We start from the raw sequence: 18,023 nt of genomic DNA, 5'->3' as shown, positions 1-18,023 counted from the left end.
ATAATCGGTTTGTTCGGACATATTTGAATCTAACATACGCATTCCCAAATGCCAGAAGAAATCTGGCAATCATACAATAATTGAATTAATGAAGGAGCTAATAAGATCAAGCAAAATATTTATACGGGGCCGAAAAGTAATCAAAACTTCACGAGTTCTGTAATCTCAATCCCATGGACTTAAAGAACACTCCCAAGGCAAAGTGGGGAACCTCTCCGTATCCTTGCAATAGTCGTAGATTACAAGGTTTCTCTGAACCCAAGCGTAGTCCATTTTCTGAGATTCCGATTGATGCCAAGCTTCGTATTGATCCCACCAGTTCTCTGTCGTCGTCGATACGCATTTGGGATATGGGTCTTCCCATTCACACGCATCTACGCTGAAGTCCTTATACGAGGATACAAATGGCGCCTTTGTCCAGTTCGTCTTCTCCAGTCCGCCTCTGGTCGCCCAATCATCTGCATTCCAGATGCTCGAGAATAGATACATGGGCTTCTCGTTCGGGAAGAAGTTGTTCGGTTTATCTGAGTTCATGTACACCCTTATTGGCACTCTGTCCACATAAAACCTGTTCCAATATTCCAATGGAAGAGTTAAATCATTTGGGTTTCGTCCTGCAAAGCAAATGAAGGTAAATTCTGCTCTACTACTTATTTTTCTTGTTTCATTTTTTATATCTGGATTTGGAAATTTGAGTCCTCAATCACAATTTATCTGAAACTATGATCTTCTACCTATTGGGGAAACATTTTACGTAGTTTCATCCACTCCACCCACTAGGTGTTTGATTAAATGACTGTGAGAACAAATGGCCCACAATAGTGAATTTCTTGTGTCCAAATTGTCCTGGTGGACGATGACTAAATTAGTATAACCAGTGTCCTTTTAGGATGATCCTTTAAACTTTAATAGATCTTGAGTTTACAGTAGAACTTACACAATCCTGTGGCTGTTCCAGAGAATGGAATAGGTATGGAAGTCTTTCGTGGGGTCGAACCACAGCATGTGCCTCATCTCACGGTTCCCAGTCCCGTTCTTGTACACATTCGTCTGAATCAGATATGGCTGCCCACTCCTGTTCCCCAAGAACTCGAAATCTAGCTCATCTCTCTCCGGTCCAGCCCCATTCTCTGTGCACATCTGCAAAAGAATTTCAGTTCTTAGCCATAGCTGAAAAGAAAGATCAACTTTAGCTTTAAGTCTATGCTAGATAAGAGATGTTTAAGAACCTACGTAATAAGCTGTGACAACTCCGGCAGAGTCACCTCCGACTAACTTCAGTTTCATGCTGAACCAACCAAATCTATATCGCTCCTTTGTCTGAAACCCACACCCTGTTTTCGTCGGTGGAAACAGAAAAAGTATAGAGAAGATTACTTCATTAGAAATTAGAAAAACAAAGCTTTGATTGGGAAGCGACTTGGATGTCCATTGCCTTTCGATAAGTACCTGCATCTTTGTCAAGGGACAAATGCCAGATCTGGCCATCTTCAGAGGTTTTAAAATGGTCATCGGGGCAAGACATTTCGAACATATCTGCGAAAGTCCCTTCGGAATCATCAGCAGATGAAGAAGAAGAGGAAGAAGCAGCCAAGAGTGCAGCTATGAAAACAAGGATGCGTATTGGAGAAACCCTGTTCATCTCCATCTTGGACATGGGACTCCTGAAGCTGAGAAATGGAGTTTCTCAGATGCAACTCAGAAGAAGTGAGCATAAATAATTGAAATCATTGGTCTGGGTTGATGATTGATCTGTAGACCCAAATAAGTTGCAATGAATTTCATTGCAATTTCAAGCGAATTTAATGTTAAAAATGCAGTTGGCAGTCCAAGGATGACCAAAATGCCCAGAAGAAGCTTATTATAAAAGAAGGGAGAGGCAAAGCCGACAAGGGTAGTAATGGAGTTTAGAGGAATTGCTGCAGGTGAGTTAAATAATGCTTAGGGAACAGAGAGGTGCAGCCAGGCTGCCATCCAATGGGGATGTCTTCTTCAAGAACATGACCTGTTATTTTCACAATCATCAAATGGGTTCTATGATGCATTAGATCTGATCTAATCTAATCTATTTCCTGGTTTTGTTATTGAGATCACATGCGGAAGAGAACTCAATGAATACTGTATTTGTTTAATAATATGGTTTTAAGAGGAGCCTAATCAGACAGTGTATGGAGCTTTGAAAGCGGTGAAGAAGGCTCCACCTTTTTTGAAGTCCCTTTCATTGAGCTCTGGTTTCTATCTGGACTGATGCGACGACCGATGGGTTCGATGATTTGCATCTCCCTTTCTCAATAGTCTTGTCTTTATTCCTCCTTTTCAGGTCTTTTTCTTTGATAGATCAAAGCTATTTAGGAATATGATTCCTTCACATAATTAGCGGTTAAAGGGTTAACTTAATGAAATTGGAGGTTCCATCTCTCTCATTCGTTGGACTAAATAGGATCGGTAACAGTGAAACTCCTCCTGTCTTTTCCCTAAAAGTAAGGCACTTGGATGTTTTTTGGAAAGGAAAAATGGGTCGTTTTGGCTGTCTTCAATGGAATTGAATAAAATATTAATGAAGTTGAAATGATGGGTTAATACATCTATTTATCAGTACCCAACAAAATTGAACAGCAAATGGAGAAGGACATTGGGTGGCAAAAGAAGCGGGAGTCATGTGTGAAGGACGGGAGGTTGTCGGTGGAAGATGGAGATGCCTATCTAGGAACGATATCAAGATTCTAGCATTTTCCCCCTATTTCTACTATCACATAGTTAGGAAGCCTATTTCTTGTTTTGTATTGCTAGTTTGGGCCTTAATATTATTTAATGCATAATATCATTGGGCCAAACCCAGGTCAAGATGCTTCTTTGGTGAATGAGATAGTTCATCAACGGGATACCCACTAGTTCCAGATATCTAACTTATACAACCACGTCGACAACTGGAGCTTCAATAGCAACAATGGACGCAAGAGCGTACTTCCAACACAAAAGCCAGACTCATAAACCCTTTCTTTCATTCACCAATAGGGTCTTGGCCTACTTCTCAACACAAAAGCCAGACTCATAAATCCTTTGTCGGCCAGATTGGATTATGTGTTTGTCTATAACTCCTCTAATCTAACCTTTATATATTGTGTTTTTTTCTTTCTCCACGAGGAAAAGCTCGTTTCAAATAAATAGAGTAGTGCATCTCTGTCTAGCATGTCTGTCCTACACTACATATAGGAGGAATTATTTGATAGTAGATAGTTATTTTAGTCTTACAATGTCGAATCTTCAAATATATTATGTCTGCCTCCTTAAATACTTTTTCAATCAAATGTGCCTAGAATATTACATGTATAGACTTAAATTTGTATTAAGGAGGAATAGTATGCATTTATCCATAATTTTCTAGAAAGGTTTTTTGGTGAGTCATAAAGGATAACTTTGTCATGTATTTGAAGATGAATATGGATGAAATCGAATTTAACACATCATATTCCTTTAGGTGATAACGAGAGAAAGCTCTCTCCTTCAAATGAAATCCCAACATTATGCATTCATAGTCAAATAACAAACTTTGTAGAGGAAATTAGTGCTTAAAATGGGGTTTAATTGGTGTAAGCAAAGAATAAAATTGCAGAGCCGAAAGGCCTGGAAAAGTTTGATACTCTTTATTCTTCTTTTACCATCTCCTTTATTCCTCTGTTTGCGTACAAACACAGCGATTTGGATTATTCCCTATTTTCATCCACCCCACCCAAATGTCTCCTTTACCCACCTTCCCTTTCACTGGCCAAGCAGATCCCAAGGGCATGCCAGTAATTCTCCCCCCTCCTCCATGCACTTGAAAAAAACAGAGCATTATATAATCAGCAGAGAATAAAAGGGTTTTGAGTTACAAGCCCCTGTTTTTGTTGCAGAGTAAGAGATGGAAGAAGAGACTGATATAGTGGGGAAGGCGTTTGTGGAACATTATTACCAATTGTTCGATAATGAAAGACCATCCCTTTCCACTTTGTACCAGCCTGACTCCATGCTCACTTTCGAGGGGCAGCAAATATTAGGCGTTGATGACATCTCCTCCAGGCTTCAGCAGCTGCCATTCGAACGTTGCCGGCATGTCGTCAGCACTGTCGACACGCAGCCCTCCGCCGTCCCTGGCTCCATCCTCATCTTCGTCAGCGGCAGTCTCGAGCTGCCCGAAGAAGAACACCACCTCAGATTCAGCCAGGTTCATGCTTACCCATCAACTTATACTCTTAAAAGTTCAGTTTTTTTATAAGTTTTGAAGTAATATATTGAACGGAAGGATTCAAACACCCAACTTTTGAATCGAAAAGTTGAGCTATGCTAGTAGTTTTTAATGAAATTAAAGAATATTGCTTGCAGATGTTTCACTTGGTACCCACGGCACAGGGCAACCTTTGCGTTCAGAACGACATATTTCGCCTCAATTACGGTTAGTTCATTTCAGGGCTTCATCGAGCCTACATTACCACAAAGAAACGGTGTCGTTTAATGGGATGTAGTTTGTATTCTGCCCTGATCTAAATATATCTCATTCTGTTATGTGTTCTTTATAAAATCTCTATTATTTTTGGGCTTGGGATTTCGGCCCAATAACATCTAGACTATGGGCTTGGTCGGCCCAATTATCGCATCAAACAGGCCCCTAGTCATAAATGGGCTGTTATATTGTTGCGTTGGCGAATGAATATTATTTAGTGTAACTTTATCACGACCGTTCCTTAAAAATTTCGAAGTAAATTCAAATTATTGAATATAAATTTAAGTGGCAAATACTAGAATATTTTGAAATTATTCACTAACATGTTGCACGTTTTTTAGAATTGGAGGTTCGAATCCCTCAGCCCACCTCTCAGGCGCTTTTCTCTTAAGCTAGTGCGCATCTGATCTAATCTTATTGTCCATTTACCTCCAACTTTCTATTACGCTCGTTAGCTCGAGACTACCATCATTTCGTTAGATGTCTAAATCAGCCAGCTATGCTCGAATTAGAATTTAACCGGAAAAGGGCAAAAAGGGAAAAAGAAAGTATAGATTGAAATGAAAGGAGTGGAAAAGAGTTAGATAAAAGAGGAAATGGGTTTGTTTGAAAGGGAGAGGCGATTGTGTGTGTTGAAGCGAAGGCCAAGACGTGCCTCCAACAACCATCAACCACACCTAAGCATTAAAAGCAGCTGTCAAATGGAGTGCCCAATGCCCCCACACCCCAATTTCAGTTCACCCAACTCAAACGGCCCCAAAATTATATTTTATGATTTTCTTAATTACAAAATAAATAATAAAATATATAAAAGAATATTGTCTTATTTCATAATTCAAATCCCCTCATTATCCTTATGGGGTGCACGAAACCAACAAAAATAAATAAATAAATAATAATAAAAATAAAAACCCTTATTTTTATCATAAATTTTAAAATATGGCTAATAAATAATTTTAATTATGTATCAATTAGATCTCTAAATTATTGAATTTTTTTTAAAATCACGACACAAAATATAAAATGAAACGAATAGATAAAAAAATTTATTAGACATAAACTTAAAAGTAAATCTCGATATCTGAGTTAAATTTTTTTTAAAGTTCAATAATAAATTACTAAACTTATAATTTAAGGTTTGAGTTATGATTAAAGAGAAAATTATTTAAAATAATAAGAAAAAAGGGAAAATATGTGAGAAAAATATGGGAAACAGCTAGAGAGAGGAAAAAAAAAAGGAAAAAAAGAAAAAAAAAAGCAGCTGGAAATGGAAAATCCCAGTAACCCAATTGTTAAGCACTCAAAATTGGTTCATTTTTTTGGCTTTTCCCCAATTGTGACTTTAAAAACTCATAAAAACTCACCTAACCTCAACTTGATTCTTGTTTTCTTAAAAAACTTTGGAGACTTTTTTGGGTTAGAAAACGACCTTTTTTTCGTATTAATTATCATGTATTTTCGTCTTTATATATATATATATTTTTTAATAATTTATATTTGTTTCGAGTTTTGAGACATTCAACACCTTATTTTAAAAATAATATTTGAATTCTTAACTAAATTTTAAATTATAATTAATTTTTTAGTTTAAAATGTTTGGCTGGATTTTGAATTCCTTTTAAAATTAGATAATAAAAAAAAGAAAGAAATTTGTGAGTAAAAATAAAGTTTGAATTTTTATTAGTTCATAACATGACTTCAAGTGTTATTATATTAACACATGAGCATATCTTCAAATGAGTGATTTTTTTTTTTTTTTTTTTTTTTTTTTTTTTTTTTTTTNAACCTAAAATTGGAGGACTAAAATGAAATTTGCACAAACTTTAGTATTGACCCACAAAACAGCATCTGATTAGCAAGCAATATAGGGTCATCATAGATGTACATGAACAGAATGCATATTATGACTGACCCAATACCTAATCTTCTTGGTATGTTGTCTTCTCCCTTGCAACTCTCTCAATTACCCTTCATTTTCTAAGGCCACCCATTTCTCTGTTCTTCACATTTCATTGCTCCTTTCTTCTTTCTTGTGTTTTCCTTGATGGGCTTTCACTTTTAGGCTTTTTGAACACCCAAATGAACGCTTTGGATCATTCTACTTCAGTTGCTGGAGAAGAAGAAGAACTCGTTGCTTTTCTTTAGGTATTGTATCGTTTCCATTTTCGCTTCTACTTGATTTTGTGTTTAGTTTTCTGCATTTTGAACTGTTGTATTAGGGGAAACAAATGTGGGGTTTGAAACCCTTTAATGAATCTACAAATCGTATCTTCCTCATTAATGAAATGTGTCAAATTATTAGATACCATTCTTCATCCACCGGGAAGAAAGGAAACTGAAATCACATGCACTAAGCCTTCTCGGGTACTCTAGGCATTGTTTGATTGTAATGTGCTTAAAAAAATACTCGCAAAGCTTGTCCAAGCTGAACATGCCTACTTTTCTGGCAGGTTTGAAGGAAAAACAACCGCCATCGATCTCCAATTTCTTTGGGGGGTTTTTGCTTGTCGGTTCGTAATCTTATTGTCTAAAGGGGTTGGTTGTATCAGCTGTTTCAACATCATGTCAAACAAATTGAAAGGGATCTACAAAAGTTTCAAGTACATTTCCCAAATCTTTGGTATTGTTTCTGTTTCTGTTTCTGTTTCTTCTCTCTTTTACACAATTTCCCTCTTAACTTTTGATTTGGGTTTTGATTATTTGGGACTGAATTTTGGGGTTTCAGTGGTGAAAGAACGAGAGATGGAGATTGGGTATCCTACGGATGTGAAGCATGTGGCACATATTGGATGGGATGGCCATTCTGGAACAGCGCCCAGTTGGGTACGTTATTATCATCATCTGATCTCAATATTTTCACTTCTTTGTACAATTTAGCTATCTGGGTCTCTTAAATTCTCCCTTGTTCTGGCAGATGAATGAATTCAAAACAGCACCAGAGCATTTATCAGCTGCGTCGTTTGGGGATATTAGTGATAGAATAGATTCCAGTTCTTCTGCTGTTACAGCTCCTACAACATGGTCTTCTCTTGGTACTTTCTTGCCACCCTCCATTGTAGCTTCTCCTTTTCATTTTTGGATCACTTCTTTTTTATAGCAAAGAAATTGCTGTAGAAATGGTACTGAGAATATGTTGGATTGGAAGGAAGGTATTTTGTGTTCGTGGACAAGTGAAAACAGGGGCTTTTCACGGGTTAACCTATGAGATGAACAGATTTTGAAGATTCTTTACCCCATTTGAGAGATTTTGGCTTTTATGTCACGAGATCATCTCTCCTCTGTCTGGGGTAATAGAAAAATGTGATATTAGATCACATCTTGATTGGAGAGGAAAACTAAGCATTTGTTATAAGGGTATGGAAACCTCTCCCTAGTAGATGTGTTTTAAAATCATGAGGCTGACGATGATACGTAACGGGACAAAGCAGACAATATCTGCTAGCGGTGGGCTTGAGCCGTTACAAATAGCATCAGAGCCAGACACCGAACGGTGTGTCAACGAGGACGTTAGGGGCTATCAAGGAGGGTGGATTGTGAGATCTCACATCGGTTGAAGAGTGGAACGAAACATTTTTTTAAAGAGTGTGGAAACTTCTCCCTAGTAGATTGCGTTTTCTATGGCAATACGTAACGAGCCAAAGCGGACAATATCCGGTGGCTTGGGCGGTTACAATCAACCTTTTCCATCTTTTCCTAACCCATGTTGATAAGCCAATCCACTCCCTAATTTCGTTCGGTTCATCACCAAATTGCTGTCTAAACATGAAGTTATCTTGAGATTTACTATTCTATTTCACTTTGTACATTTGACTGTCTACATTTGTTGTCAGAGTTTCATCCTAGAGGTCGCTGTCGTAGTTCTTGGATCTTTGTTGACACTTGAACTAAGTGCTAAATTTGGATAGTCTGTCATCCCAGTTCTGACCAGCCTTTCTGATACTCAAGACATTTTCTTCTTTTTTTGGGGTCTCCTTGCTCGACGTTGATAGCCAGTTCATCATTTTCTGTACAGAATTGATGGAAGTTGCACATGGCCTGTGATTGTTTGGTTGCTGTGGCGTGTCCATCAAAATGAATGGCGAATCATTGCTTATCAAAGATTTTTATTTTCTCTTGTGTACAGATTTTGATCAAGCAATGCTACGCCAACAATCATCAGACTTGTTTGGTGAACTTCCACGCACAGAAATTCCCAACATTCCCACAAAACCAAAGAAAAAGACCAGAAACTTCTCTCCAAAATCTTCTTCAAAATCATCACGAGCATCAAAGACAAAGCCATCATCCTTCGGCGAGATCAAGATGGTACCCAATTTGCAAGTATAGAACTACCATTATAACTCTCATACTTGTGCAAATGAATAGATAAACAAGTCTAGTCTGCCTTTTTTATCATATCAGGAATGGCGTGCTTTTTTCGACTCCATTGTATATCTGACGAACAATGAAAAGTAGTAATTTTCGGGTCCTTTTCGCTCCGGAAAGGGAATCTAGTTAGGCATTAGAAGATGTGTAAAAGAATTGATGTTGATGCAATGTCTAAGATGGGTCAAAAGAGAGCATTTTGTTTTGATTTTCAAGAAGAAAAGGCCATGCTTGATATGGAAGTGTGCTGCTACTTTGAACAAATGTGTTGTTGTGAGTTCATTTTCTTTGATGGGTCTGGAAAATTTATTAGTGAATGCACCCATGTTTGGTTCTTTGTAAGCTGTAGCGTTGTGAATCTGTGAGATATTGACAAAAGAGAAGAGGCCATTGCTTCCGTTGAGCTCAGCAACTTCGCCACTCTCCAACTTACTTCATTGGTTGTGACGTTGCCATCTTCCCCACCACTTGCATTCATTCATTTAATGAAAAAACGACACTGCCTCCGACATTTTCAGCCCTTTGTGCTGATGCATGTTTAACAACATATTGGCCTTTCCAGAGCCTAACACGACCCGCATTGATTGGAGTAGAGAACGAAACATTTATTGTAAGAGTGTGGAAACTTCTCCATAACATACGTGTTTTACAAGCTTTGAGGTTGATGACGATACGTAATAGGTCAAAGCAAACAATATTTGCTCGCGGTGGACTTGGATTGTTATAAAAGATATTAGAGCCATATAGGACGCTGGGCTCTTAAGAAGGGTGAATTGTAGGGAGAGGAGAACGAAGCATTCCTTATTACAAGGGTGTGGAAACATCTCCCTAGTAGACAGGTTTTAAAAATTGTGAGGCTAACGACAAAACGTAACCGACCAAAGCATACAATATTTGGTAACGATGAGCTTATTTTTACAAAATAAGTGAAGTATAACCCTCTATCCTCTCTTTTGTTACAATGAATCGTAGATAAAATTATTGATTATATTTGAAAACACAGAAAAAAAAAAAAATGAAACAACAACATCCCAAGAAGGTTTATTATTTGATTACTATGATACACAAGAAAAAGGATCATATAGAATGAAGATGTCATTCCTTACTATTATTCTTTATTTCACTACTTCACCACAATGGAATTAAAAAACTTGTTAATTAGTTAATAAGTATTTCTAACATCTTTTTTCCTTATGCCCCTTTCTTCCTCTCGCTCCCTCTATACAGACGTTCGTTGGGCACAGAGTCAATAACGAGGGGGACACGGTGTTGAAGTTAGAAGCGAATCGAATAACCCTTTCCAAATAAAGAACTCACATCAATGCACCAATTGATACCAAACTAAATAACTATTTCATAGCTTAGAACTTCATTTAATCAACCATTACTTAGGTGATCTAACTGTTTCATATTTGTTTTAGCAATTATGTAAGGTTTTGGTGGCATTAATGGATGCTGATCATACCAGTAAACAAACCATAGTGGGCATTGAGCTAAGCAGGTGTGTCTTAATTAGGGTGCTGGGGTGTTGCAGGACAACCCACTTTAAAGCTGGGCTGCACCCAACGCGAGTAGAAATTAAGTTCATTAATATAAAACCAAAACTATAAGGAAAATATTTGCAGGGCATAATTCATTTTATTTAAAACTTTGTAATAAATGAAAATTATTGTTGGTTCACATTATATGTAACACTGCTCCCTCAACATTCACTATTTGAATTATTCATTTTTTTTTCCACTTAATAAATAGAATGTTATATATATATATATATATTTTTTTTTTATTATCATTTCTTTGTTCCAACATTAAATACCCATTAAGAATGCCTTGTTGCAATGGATAAAAAGTACCTTATATCATTCTATTCTATTCGACATCAATTATGGCCACGTGAGCGTTTTAAATTATTTTCGGGCATTTATTAAGAGTATTATTGTGTGCAACTCTGGCTGTATCCATTTTTTTGTAGTTCAGTTCTAGGAATGTTCGTGGGTTGGGACTTTTTCTAGACTTAACCCAATTGTTCGGATTGGAAATCGTTTCAACCCAGATAACTCTTCGTTAAATAATGAACCTAGTTTTAGTTTATAACCCAACCTAAAGTGTATGAGTTGGGTTGGTTTGAGTTGATCAGGTTTTTTGAACCCTCCTATTCAATTCAACTAGATATCAAAAATTATTTAACCCTACCCGTTAATCTCAATTAGAGCAATGATTAACTAAATAGAGAGAAATATTTTTAGTTAATCTCTTATAATTAATTAATTATCTAATATAAATATGTTAATTAGTTTTTTTTTTTTTTTTTTAAAAAAAGTTACTTTCATGTTTTAAATTATTATTTTTACCACCTGCAAAACCTATAAATGGTCAAATATTAATTATTATTTCCACGCTTATTTTATTTTAGCTCTGAGATATTTAATATTTGTACTCTTCCAATAATTTCCCCCAAGCTTAAAACCTATACAAGATATAAGTATTACTATGACATCCGAGTAAACAAGAGACATATAAATGAACAGTGACCTCATCTCGATGACTAAAAAAACCTTAAAAATATTGAACGTTAATACATAAACAAACAAGTGCACCTTTGTTTTGTAGGTTACTGATAGGAATTTACTGAATGACCTCAACCCATTGAGTGTTTCGCCTTGAGGGCACTCGTTCTTTTTATGGAAAAAGAAGAATGATACCATGAACTTATGCATTGACTATCGAAAACTAAATAAGGCCACTGTATAAAAAAGAAATAGTATCTCGTTTTAAGAATAGACGATTTGTTTGATCAATTATAAGATGGATCGGTATTCTACAAGATTGAGTTAAGGTCCAGATACCATCAGTTGTGGGTTAGAGAGGAGGATATGTCTAAAACGAGTTTTAGAAGTTGGTTTGGGCACGTGAAACAATTTTATGTTTGGTGAGAACTTAGTGAAAATATAGATGTTGTAGGAGAAGGTCGGGACCATCGAGAAATGAATGGAAAAGCAGCGGTTTCATCTCTTATTCCACGTTGATATTTAGTGTGTTGATGGCTTCCCAACTGTTTCATCTCTCCATATTTAGTCCATTTTGGCCATTACTGCTTACACCCACTTCTGAACCTTCTTTACCATTATTTATAAAACCCAAATTCAATCATCAAAAACCTGACTCTGCCCTTCTCTCTCTCTCTCTCATTTTCCCCACAACTCCACAGAACAGAAGAGAAGAGGGTCTTCTTTGCTTTGCTTTGCTTTGGGCTTCAACACACTTAACCTTCACACCTCGCTCGCCGCAATGCATCTCAACCGATTCTAACTTCTACACGTCTTTCTTCATCATCGTTCGATCAGGTGATTGTTCTTCTTATACTTATATCTCTTCTATTACAGCTTACCATATGTGTCTTGTTATTTCCATATTACGTGGTGGATTAAACAAACATTCTCAGTCACATCATCATTTGTGTATGTAAAACACTATTTCTTTCGACTTCTCCTATAATCTTTAACTATCTCTTCTTTAAATACTTTTTTTTTTTTAAGTTTATAATTTTACAACAAACAAGCCCAACTCTCCCGAATAAATAATTTTTTTTATCGGTGTTTGGATTTCTCATTTAAATAGAGAACGGAGAACGAAATTGAGAGAGATTTTTCCCGGATAGTTAAATGGGGTCGAGAATAAGGATTCCATTCTCCGTCCTCTACAAAAATAAATAGAAAATGTTGCTAGGATAGACGGGGACAAGGAGGAAAAAGGCTTTTCCTTTTGAGGGTAAACTATCTGGTTTTGCTTTTGATTTCTATAGACGACTCGTACCAATAAAGATGATAGTACTCCTTGTTGAGAATTGTTGGAGGGAGTCCCACGTTCTGTCAAGGGATTGATCATGGGTTTATGAGTAAGAAATGTTAAAAACTAAAATCAAAGCCACGAGAGTTTACACTCAAAGTGGACAATATCATATCATTATAGAGAGCCGTGATTCCTAACACTACTTATAAATAAACTCTAAGATTACTCTTCGTCTAACTGTTGGATGATGAAAGTCCCACATCGGCTAATTTAGGGAATGATCATGAGTTTATAATTAAAGAATACTAACTCCATTGGTTTGAGGCCTTTTGGGAAGCCCAAAACAGAGCCATGAGAGCTCTAAAAGCAAAATCACGAGAGCTTATGCTTAAAGCGGACAATATCATACCATTGTGGAGAGTCAGCAATAAGCTTAAAGTGGACAATATCATACCATTGTGGAGAGTCAGCAATAAGTTTAAAGTGGACAATATCATACCATTGTGGAGAGTCAGCAGTGGACAATATCATACCATTGTGGAGAGTCAGCAATAAGCTTAAAGTGGACAATATCATACCAGTGTGGGGAGTCAGCAATAAACTTAAAGTGGACAATATCATACAATTGTGGAGAGTCGTGTTCGTTTAACACCAACAATCCTCAACGGGCTTTTCCGTCTACGTCCCGAGGATAATAATAAGATTTATTTAATAAGGTAGTTGTTTGAAAGGACAGGGTTGTAAAAATGAAATGTAGTATTAATAAAAGAGTACCCATTTGTGGGTGCATCATCTGTGTGCAATAACAAGTTGTAATTGTTATAAAGGGGGGTTTGAAGATCAAGAGATCGTAAGAGATGTTGGGAGGGCATGATTATGAAGAACATCATGATGAGGAGGATGTTGTTCTTCTGGAGATGACCCAGAAAAACTTCGAAACGGAGCTGGAGAAGTTTGGGGAAGATGATCAGTTGGAGAGCAGCAGCAGATCGGTGAAGGACGCCGCCATGGGAGAGGACCCATTTCTTCACAATCACACTAATAAGAGGAAGCGTTACCATCGCCATACTCAGCTTCAAATCCAGGAAATGGAAGCGTAATCATCTTCTTCTTTACACTCTTTTTAATTGCTTCATTGCTTTCATTATCTTCTAATTATGCATTAAAAAAGGTTTAATAATTTAATAATCTTTTTCAAAAATAAATTAATGGTCCAATGAAAGTCCACATCCGCTAATTTAAGAAATGATCATAAATTTATAATCTAGTAATACTATCTACATTGCTGGCAGTAAGATAGTAAGGACATAAGACATTAAAGACATGAGAGCTTATGCTTGATAATATTATACCAGAGTCTGTTCATCTAAGATTAATATCTTTTTAAAATTGTCTTAAAATACAAAATTAAAATTTATTTTTTACTTTTTATTTTTTATATTTCTGTGGTGAGTGTTTCCCTTGTTTAAAATTTGAATTTTAAGTCAATTTTAATATGATATATATATATATATATATATATATATATATATATATATATATATATATANTATATATATATATATAACTATTTTCTTTAAATTTTAAATTTTGGGTTTGATTTATGAAAATTGTTTAAAAATAGGAAAAAATTGCTAAAAAAAATGATAAATAGAAGTAATATTTATAAATTTAATTTTGTAAAATAGAAGAATAGAAATGAAATGGTTATCAAAATGGGACCTATCTCAAAAAAAAAAAAANAAAAAAAAATTATTTAATCACATGCACTAAAAAGAAGAACATTATGAATTATGAATCATAGGTTAAAAATGAATTAATTTGAAGATAATTGAATGTGGAACGTTACAGGTTCTTTAAGGAATGTCCTCACCCAGATGACAAGCAAAGAAAAGAGCTGAGCCGTGAGCTAGGGCTGGATCCCCTCCAAGTCAAGTTCTGGTTTCAAAACAAGCGTACCCAACTCAAGGTCTCATTCTTCTCTGTATTCATTTTAATCATCTCTATAATCATCATTGCAATCATCATTATCCGTCCAAATTTTAATGGTTTAATCAATCTGTGCGGCACTAATTAAGGCTCAACATGAACGCCATGAGAACGCAATCTTGAAGGCTCAAAACGAGAAACTAAGAGCAGAGAACATGCGGTACAAGGAAGCTCTAAGCAACACCAGCTGCCCCAATTGTGGCGGCCCTGCCGCTCTTGGCGAGATGTCCTTTGATGACCAACATTTGAGGATCGACAATGCGCAGCTAAGAGACGAGGTAATCTAGCTACGGTTAAGAATTGTATGATATTGTCAAGCATAAGCTCTTAGCTTTACTTCTAAAAAAGCTTCGACATGATTGTTCCCTAAATTACCCAATGAGAGACTCTCTCTCAACAATCCTCCTCTCGAACGGAGTACATTATAGAGCCTCCCTTAAAGCCTGTGGAGCCCTCGAACAACCTCCCATTAATCGAGGCTCAACTCCTTCTTTGGAGTCTTTGAACAAAGTACACCCCTTTGTTTGACACTTGAGTCACTTTTGACTACACCTTCGAGACTCACAACTTCTTTGCTCGACGTTTGAAGATTCTATTGAGGACATAAATCTGATACCATGTTAGGAATTACGACTCTCCACAATTGTATGACATTGTCCACTTTGAGCCTAAGTTCTTATAAACTCAGGATCATTCCTTTACTTAATCAGTATGGGACTCCCTCCCAACAATCTTCGACACCTTTTAATACTCAATTTTATTGTTTAATGTTGTTTTACCAAACAGATTGAGAGATTAAACTCAGTTGCTAGCAAGTTTGCTGGGAAGCCATGGGCTTCCCATTCTCGCATCCCGCCCTGCGCCCTTGATCTTGGGGTTGGCAGAGCATTGCAGCCGCCCCAAGCAGAGTTCTTAGGGGAAATTTATGGAGTTGGAGACATGTTGAAGTCTGTCACTACTGAAATTGATAAGCCAGTGATCGTTGAGCTTGCTGTTTCAGCCATGGAAGAACTTTGCAGAATGGCTCACGCAGGTGAACCCTTGTGGGTTCCTGGGGAAAACTCCATGGAAATGCTTAATGAAGATGAGTACCTCAGGACTTACTCTACAGGAATTGGCCCAAGAATTCTGGGGCTCAGCCTTGAAGCTTCAAGAGAAACTTCCATTGTGGCTTTCAATCATTTAAAACTTGTCGACATTCTCATGGACGTCGTGAGTACTTTCACCTTTTTACTCTTTATTTCACCTATTAGACATAAAATTCAATTTTTTAACGTGGTGATGTATATTTCAGAATCAGTGGTCAAACATATTTTGTGGGATTGTTTCGAGAGCGTTGACCCTCGAAGTTTTGTCAACGGGAGTTGGTGGCAACTATAATGGAGCTCTCCACGTCGTATGTTCTCACCCTTTTTTTAAGATTAAATTATAAGTTTGATCGTTTGACTTTCAAATTTTTACATGTAAATTGTTAACACCCTTCTTTTAAGATTAAATTACAAGTTTGATCGTTTGACTTTCAAATTTTTACATGTAAATTGTTGTTTGTGAAGATGACGGCAGAGTTTCAAGTTCCTTCTCCTTTAGTTCCGACTCGAGAAAATTACTTTGTGAGATATTGTAAGCAGCAGACAGATCGGAGTTGGGCTGTAGTCGATGTCTCGCTAGACTATTTACGTCCTACTCCAACGTCAAGGACTCGAAGAAGACCGTCGGGTTGCTTAATCCAAGAACTTCCCAATGGTTACTCAAAGGTCCGTTTTAGTTCTTTGAATTAAGCTGAATTTAAGCTTTGTTTGATAACTATTTGATTCGTTAACGCGAAAACCGATAATTTGATCAGATTATGTGGGTGGAACATGTTGAAGTGGATGATCGAGCGGTACACAATTTGTACAAACGAGTGGTCACTTGTGGGCTTGCCTTCGGCGCCAAACGATGGGTGGCTACGCTTGATCGACAGTGCCAACGCCTGACCAACTCCTCTGCTGCCAATATTCCTGCAGTGGACATATGCGGTAAATGAACCCAACATCATATCTTTGTTAAATTATTTGGAAGTGATCTAATTTACTAATAATTTTGTTAAAAGTGGTAACCGGGCAAGAGGGGAGGAGGAGCGTAATGAAGCTAGCAGAGAGAATGGTTAGGAGCTTCTGCAGTGGCGTTGGAGCTGCTTCTGCACACAATTGGACAACATTATCCACAATTGATTCCGACCATGTTCGAGTCATGGCAAGAAAGAGCCTCGACGACCCCGGGCGACCTCCCGGAATTGTTCTAAATGCAGCAACTTCATTCTGGATTCCAATTCCCCCTAATAGGGTCTTCCATTTTCTTCGAGATCAAAACACTCGCAGTCAAGTAAGGCTCCGTTTGATAACTATTTATTATTTTAGTTCGAACAATAATTATATAAAAGGGTGTTCTTTTTTCCTAGTGGGATGTTCTTTCAAATGGTGGGTTGGTCCAAGAAATGGCTCGCATTGGCAATGATCGCAACCCGGGGAACTGTGTGTCGTTGCTTCGTGTTAACGTAAGTGGGAAATTTGTGGTTGTTGTTGATGTTGTTGTTGTTCTTCGTCAATTTCATTTAAATATTATCAAGAACTAAACGTGTTTAAACGCATAACAGAGTACAAATTCAAGCCAGAGCAACATGCTGATACTACAAGAGAGTTGCAGCGACATCAGTGGTTGCTACATAACCTATGCACCAGTCGACACCGTCGCTATGAACATGGTGTTGAGCGGCGGAGACCCTGATTACGTTGCTCTGTTGCCGTCTGGATTCGCCATACTGCCTGATGGACCTAGTGGCCCCGATGCGCCAGCGGGAATTCTGGAGTTCGGGTCCGGTGGTTCCTTGTTGACAGTTGCATTTCAGATATTGGTGGATTCAGTGCCAACGGCCAAACTGTCTCTAGGGTCGGTGGCGACGGTGAACAGCCTCATCAAGTGCACGGTCGAGCGGATTAGAGCTGCGGTCATGTGTGAGCATCCATGAATTAACAGAGACAAACTTTTTTCTTTTTGGGTTTTTTTTAAAGAGTGAGCTAATCAAGATTTCAAAGAGGACAGAAGAAAAAAAGTTTGAAAGGTTAAGAGTTATATGATGAAAAAGAAAAGGGAAGGAGTCAAAAACGAACCTTGTGTTATCCTTGCCTTGTGTTTGCAGGCTTGTCATGGTAATGGGTTCGGACATTGACTTCAAGTGCCAAAATGTTTAGTAATAAATTAAACGTTTTTGTTTCCAAGGTTTTGTAGTTCTAATGGGAGGATTTCTTTTGTTAATTTAATGAACAATTGAGGGTTGTTCTTGGAGAAAAAGCTGAAGAAACTTGATTGATATAGAAATTATGGTTACATTGTTGCATTAAAGGTTAACTTTCAAGCTTGG

General features: G+C 37.2%; 4 protein-coding genes across 7 annotated transcripts; 3 read left to right on the top strand and 1 right to left on the bottom strand.

Moving 5' to 3' along the window:
- Window positions 1-165: 165 nt before the first annotated feature.
- Window positions 166-2,057, bottom strand: LOC111782504 (probable xyloglucan endotransglucosylase/hydrolase protein 8). Its single transcript, XM_023663262.1, has 4 exons — window positions 1,450-2,057; window positions 1,234-1,334; window positions 938-1,140; window positions 166-568 (listed from the first exon to the last, which is right to left on the bottom strand). The coding sequence occupies exons 1-4, from the start codon at window positions 1,655-1,657 to the stop codon at window positions 166-168; spliced, it is 915 nt and encodes a 304-aa protein (XP_023519030.1). The 5' UTR covers window positions 1,658-2,057.
- Window positions 2,058-3,794: 1,737 nt separating this feature from the next.
- LOC111782508 (nuclear transport factor 2B) lies at window positions 3,795-4,711 on the top strand. Its single transcript, XM_023663269.1, has 2 exons — window positions 3,795-4,204; window positions 4,363-4,711. Exons 1-2 carry the CDS (start codon window positions 3,902-3,904, stop codon window positions 4,435-4,437), a joined length of 378 nt encoding a protein of 125 aa, XP_023519037.1. The 5' UTR covers window positions 3,795-3,901; the 3' UTR covers window positions 4,438-4,711.
- A 1,608-nt stretch (window positions 4,712-6,319) lies between these two features.
- Window positions 6,320-9,184, top strand: LOC111782506 (CRIB domain-containing protein RIC10-like). 4 transcript variants are annotated; one of them, XM_023663267.1, is made up of 7 exons: window positions 6,320-6,411; window positions 6,543-6,625; window positions 6,783-6,844; window positions 6,931-7,100; window positions 7,206-7,303; window positions 7,395-7,512; window positions 8,604-9,184. In XM_023663267.1, the coding sequence occupies exons 4-7, from the start codon at window positions 7,043-7,045 to the stop codon at window positions 8,804-8,806; spliced, it is 477 nt and encodes a 158-aa protein (XP_023519035.1). In that variant the 5' UTR covers window positions 6,320-6,411; window positions 6,543-6,625; window positions 6,783-6,844; window positions 6,931-7,042; the 3' UTR covers window positions 8,807-9,184. The 4 variants fall into 4 exon arrangements, with proteins under 4 accessions (XP_023519035.1, XP_023519034.1, XP_023519036.1 ...); XM_023663266.1 differs by lacking the exon at window positions 6,320-6,411 and having other exon boundaries at window positions 6,418-6,625; XM_023663268.1 differs by lacking the exons at window positions 6,320-6,411; window positions 6,783-6,844 and having other exon boundaries at window positions 6,418-6,625; window positions 6,931-7,080.
- Window positions 9,185-12,150: 2,966 nt separating this feature from the next.
- Window positions 12,151-17,975, top strand: LOC111783291 (homeobox-leucine zipper protein MERISTEM L1-like). The gene is made up of 11 exons (XM_023664213.1): window positions 12,151-12,189; window positions 13,462-13,730; window positions 14,486-14,603; window positions 14,713-14,901; window positions 15,410-15,835; window positions 15,918-16,019; window positions 16,177-16,377; window positions 16,467-16,641; window positions 16,716-16,987; window positions 17,064-17,159; window positions 17,259-17,975. The coding sequence occupies exons 2-11, from the start codon at window positions 13,492-13,494 to the stop codon at window positions 17,628-17,630; spliced, it is 2,190 nt and encodes a 729-aa protein (XP_023519981.1). The 5' UTR covers window positions 12,151-12,189; window positions 13,462-13,491; the 3' UTR covers window positions 17,631-17,975.
- The last annotated feature ends 48 nt before the right edge of the window (window positions 17,976-18,023 follow it).

This window comes from Cucurbita pepo, chromosome LG20, assembly GCF_002806865.2.
Source record: "Cucurbita pepo subsp. pepo cultivar mu-cu-16 chromosome LG20, ASM280686v2, whole genome shotgun sequence".
Lineage (NCBI taxonomy): Eukaryota > Viridiplantae > Streptophyta > Magnoliopsida > Cucurbitales > Cucurbitaceae > Cucurbita > Cucurbita pepo.
This window is presented reverse-complemented; position numbering and strand designations above follow the sequence as displayed.

Coding starts and splice junctions, on each gene's coding strand:
- LOC111782508 (XM_023663269.1), top strand. CDS start 3,902: ATGGAAGAAGAGACTGATATAGTGGGGAAGGCGTTTGTGGAACATTAT. Junction 4,205..4,362: donor ACCACCTCAGATTCAGCCAG/GTTCATGCTTAC, acceptor TATTGCTTGCAG/ATGTTTCACTTGGTACCCAC.
- LOC111782504 (XM_023663262.1), bottom strand. CDS start 1,657: ATGTCCAAGATGGAGATGAACAGGGTTTCTCCAATACGCATCCTTGTT. Junction 1,335..1,449: donor GTCCCTTGACAAAGATGCAG/GTACTTATCGAA, acceptor CGACGAAAACAG/GGTGTGGGTTTCAGACAAAG. Junction 1,141..1,233: donor GAGTTGTCACAGCTTATTAC/GTAGGTTCTTAA, acceptor ATTCTTTTGCAG/ATGTGCACAGAGAATGGGGC.
- LOC111783291 (XM_023664213.1), top strand. CDS start 13,492: ATGTTGGGAGGGCATGATTATGAAGAACATCATGATGAGGAGGATGTT. Junction 16,020..16,176: donor ATAATGGAGCTCTCCACGTC/GTATGTTCTCAC, acceptor TTGTTTGTGAAG/ATGACGGCAGAGTTTCAAGT. Junction 16,642..16,715: donor TCCTGCAGTGGACATATGCG/GTAAATGAACCC, acceptor TTTTGTTAAAAG/TGGTAACCGGGCAAGAGGGG.
- LOC111782506 (XM_023663267.1), top strand. CDS start 7,043: ATGTCAAACAAATTGAAAGGGATCTACAAAAGTTTCAAGTACATTTCC. Junction 7,101..7,205: donor GTACATTTCCCAAATCTTTG/GTATTGTTTCTG, acceptor TTGGGGTTTCAG/TGGTGAAAGAACGAGAGATG. Junction 7,513..8,603: donor TACAACATGGTCTTCTCTTG/GTACTTTCTTGC, acceptor TCTTGTGTACAG/ATTTTGATCAAGCAATGCTA.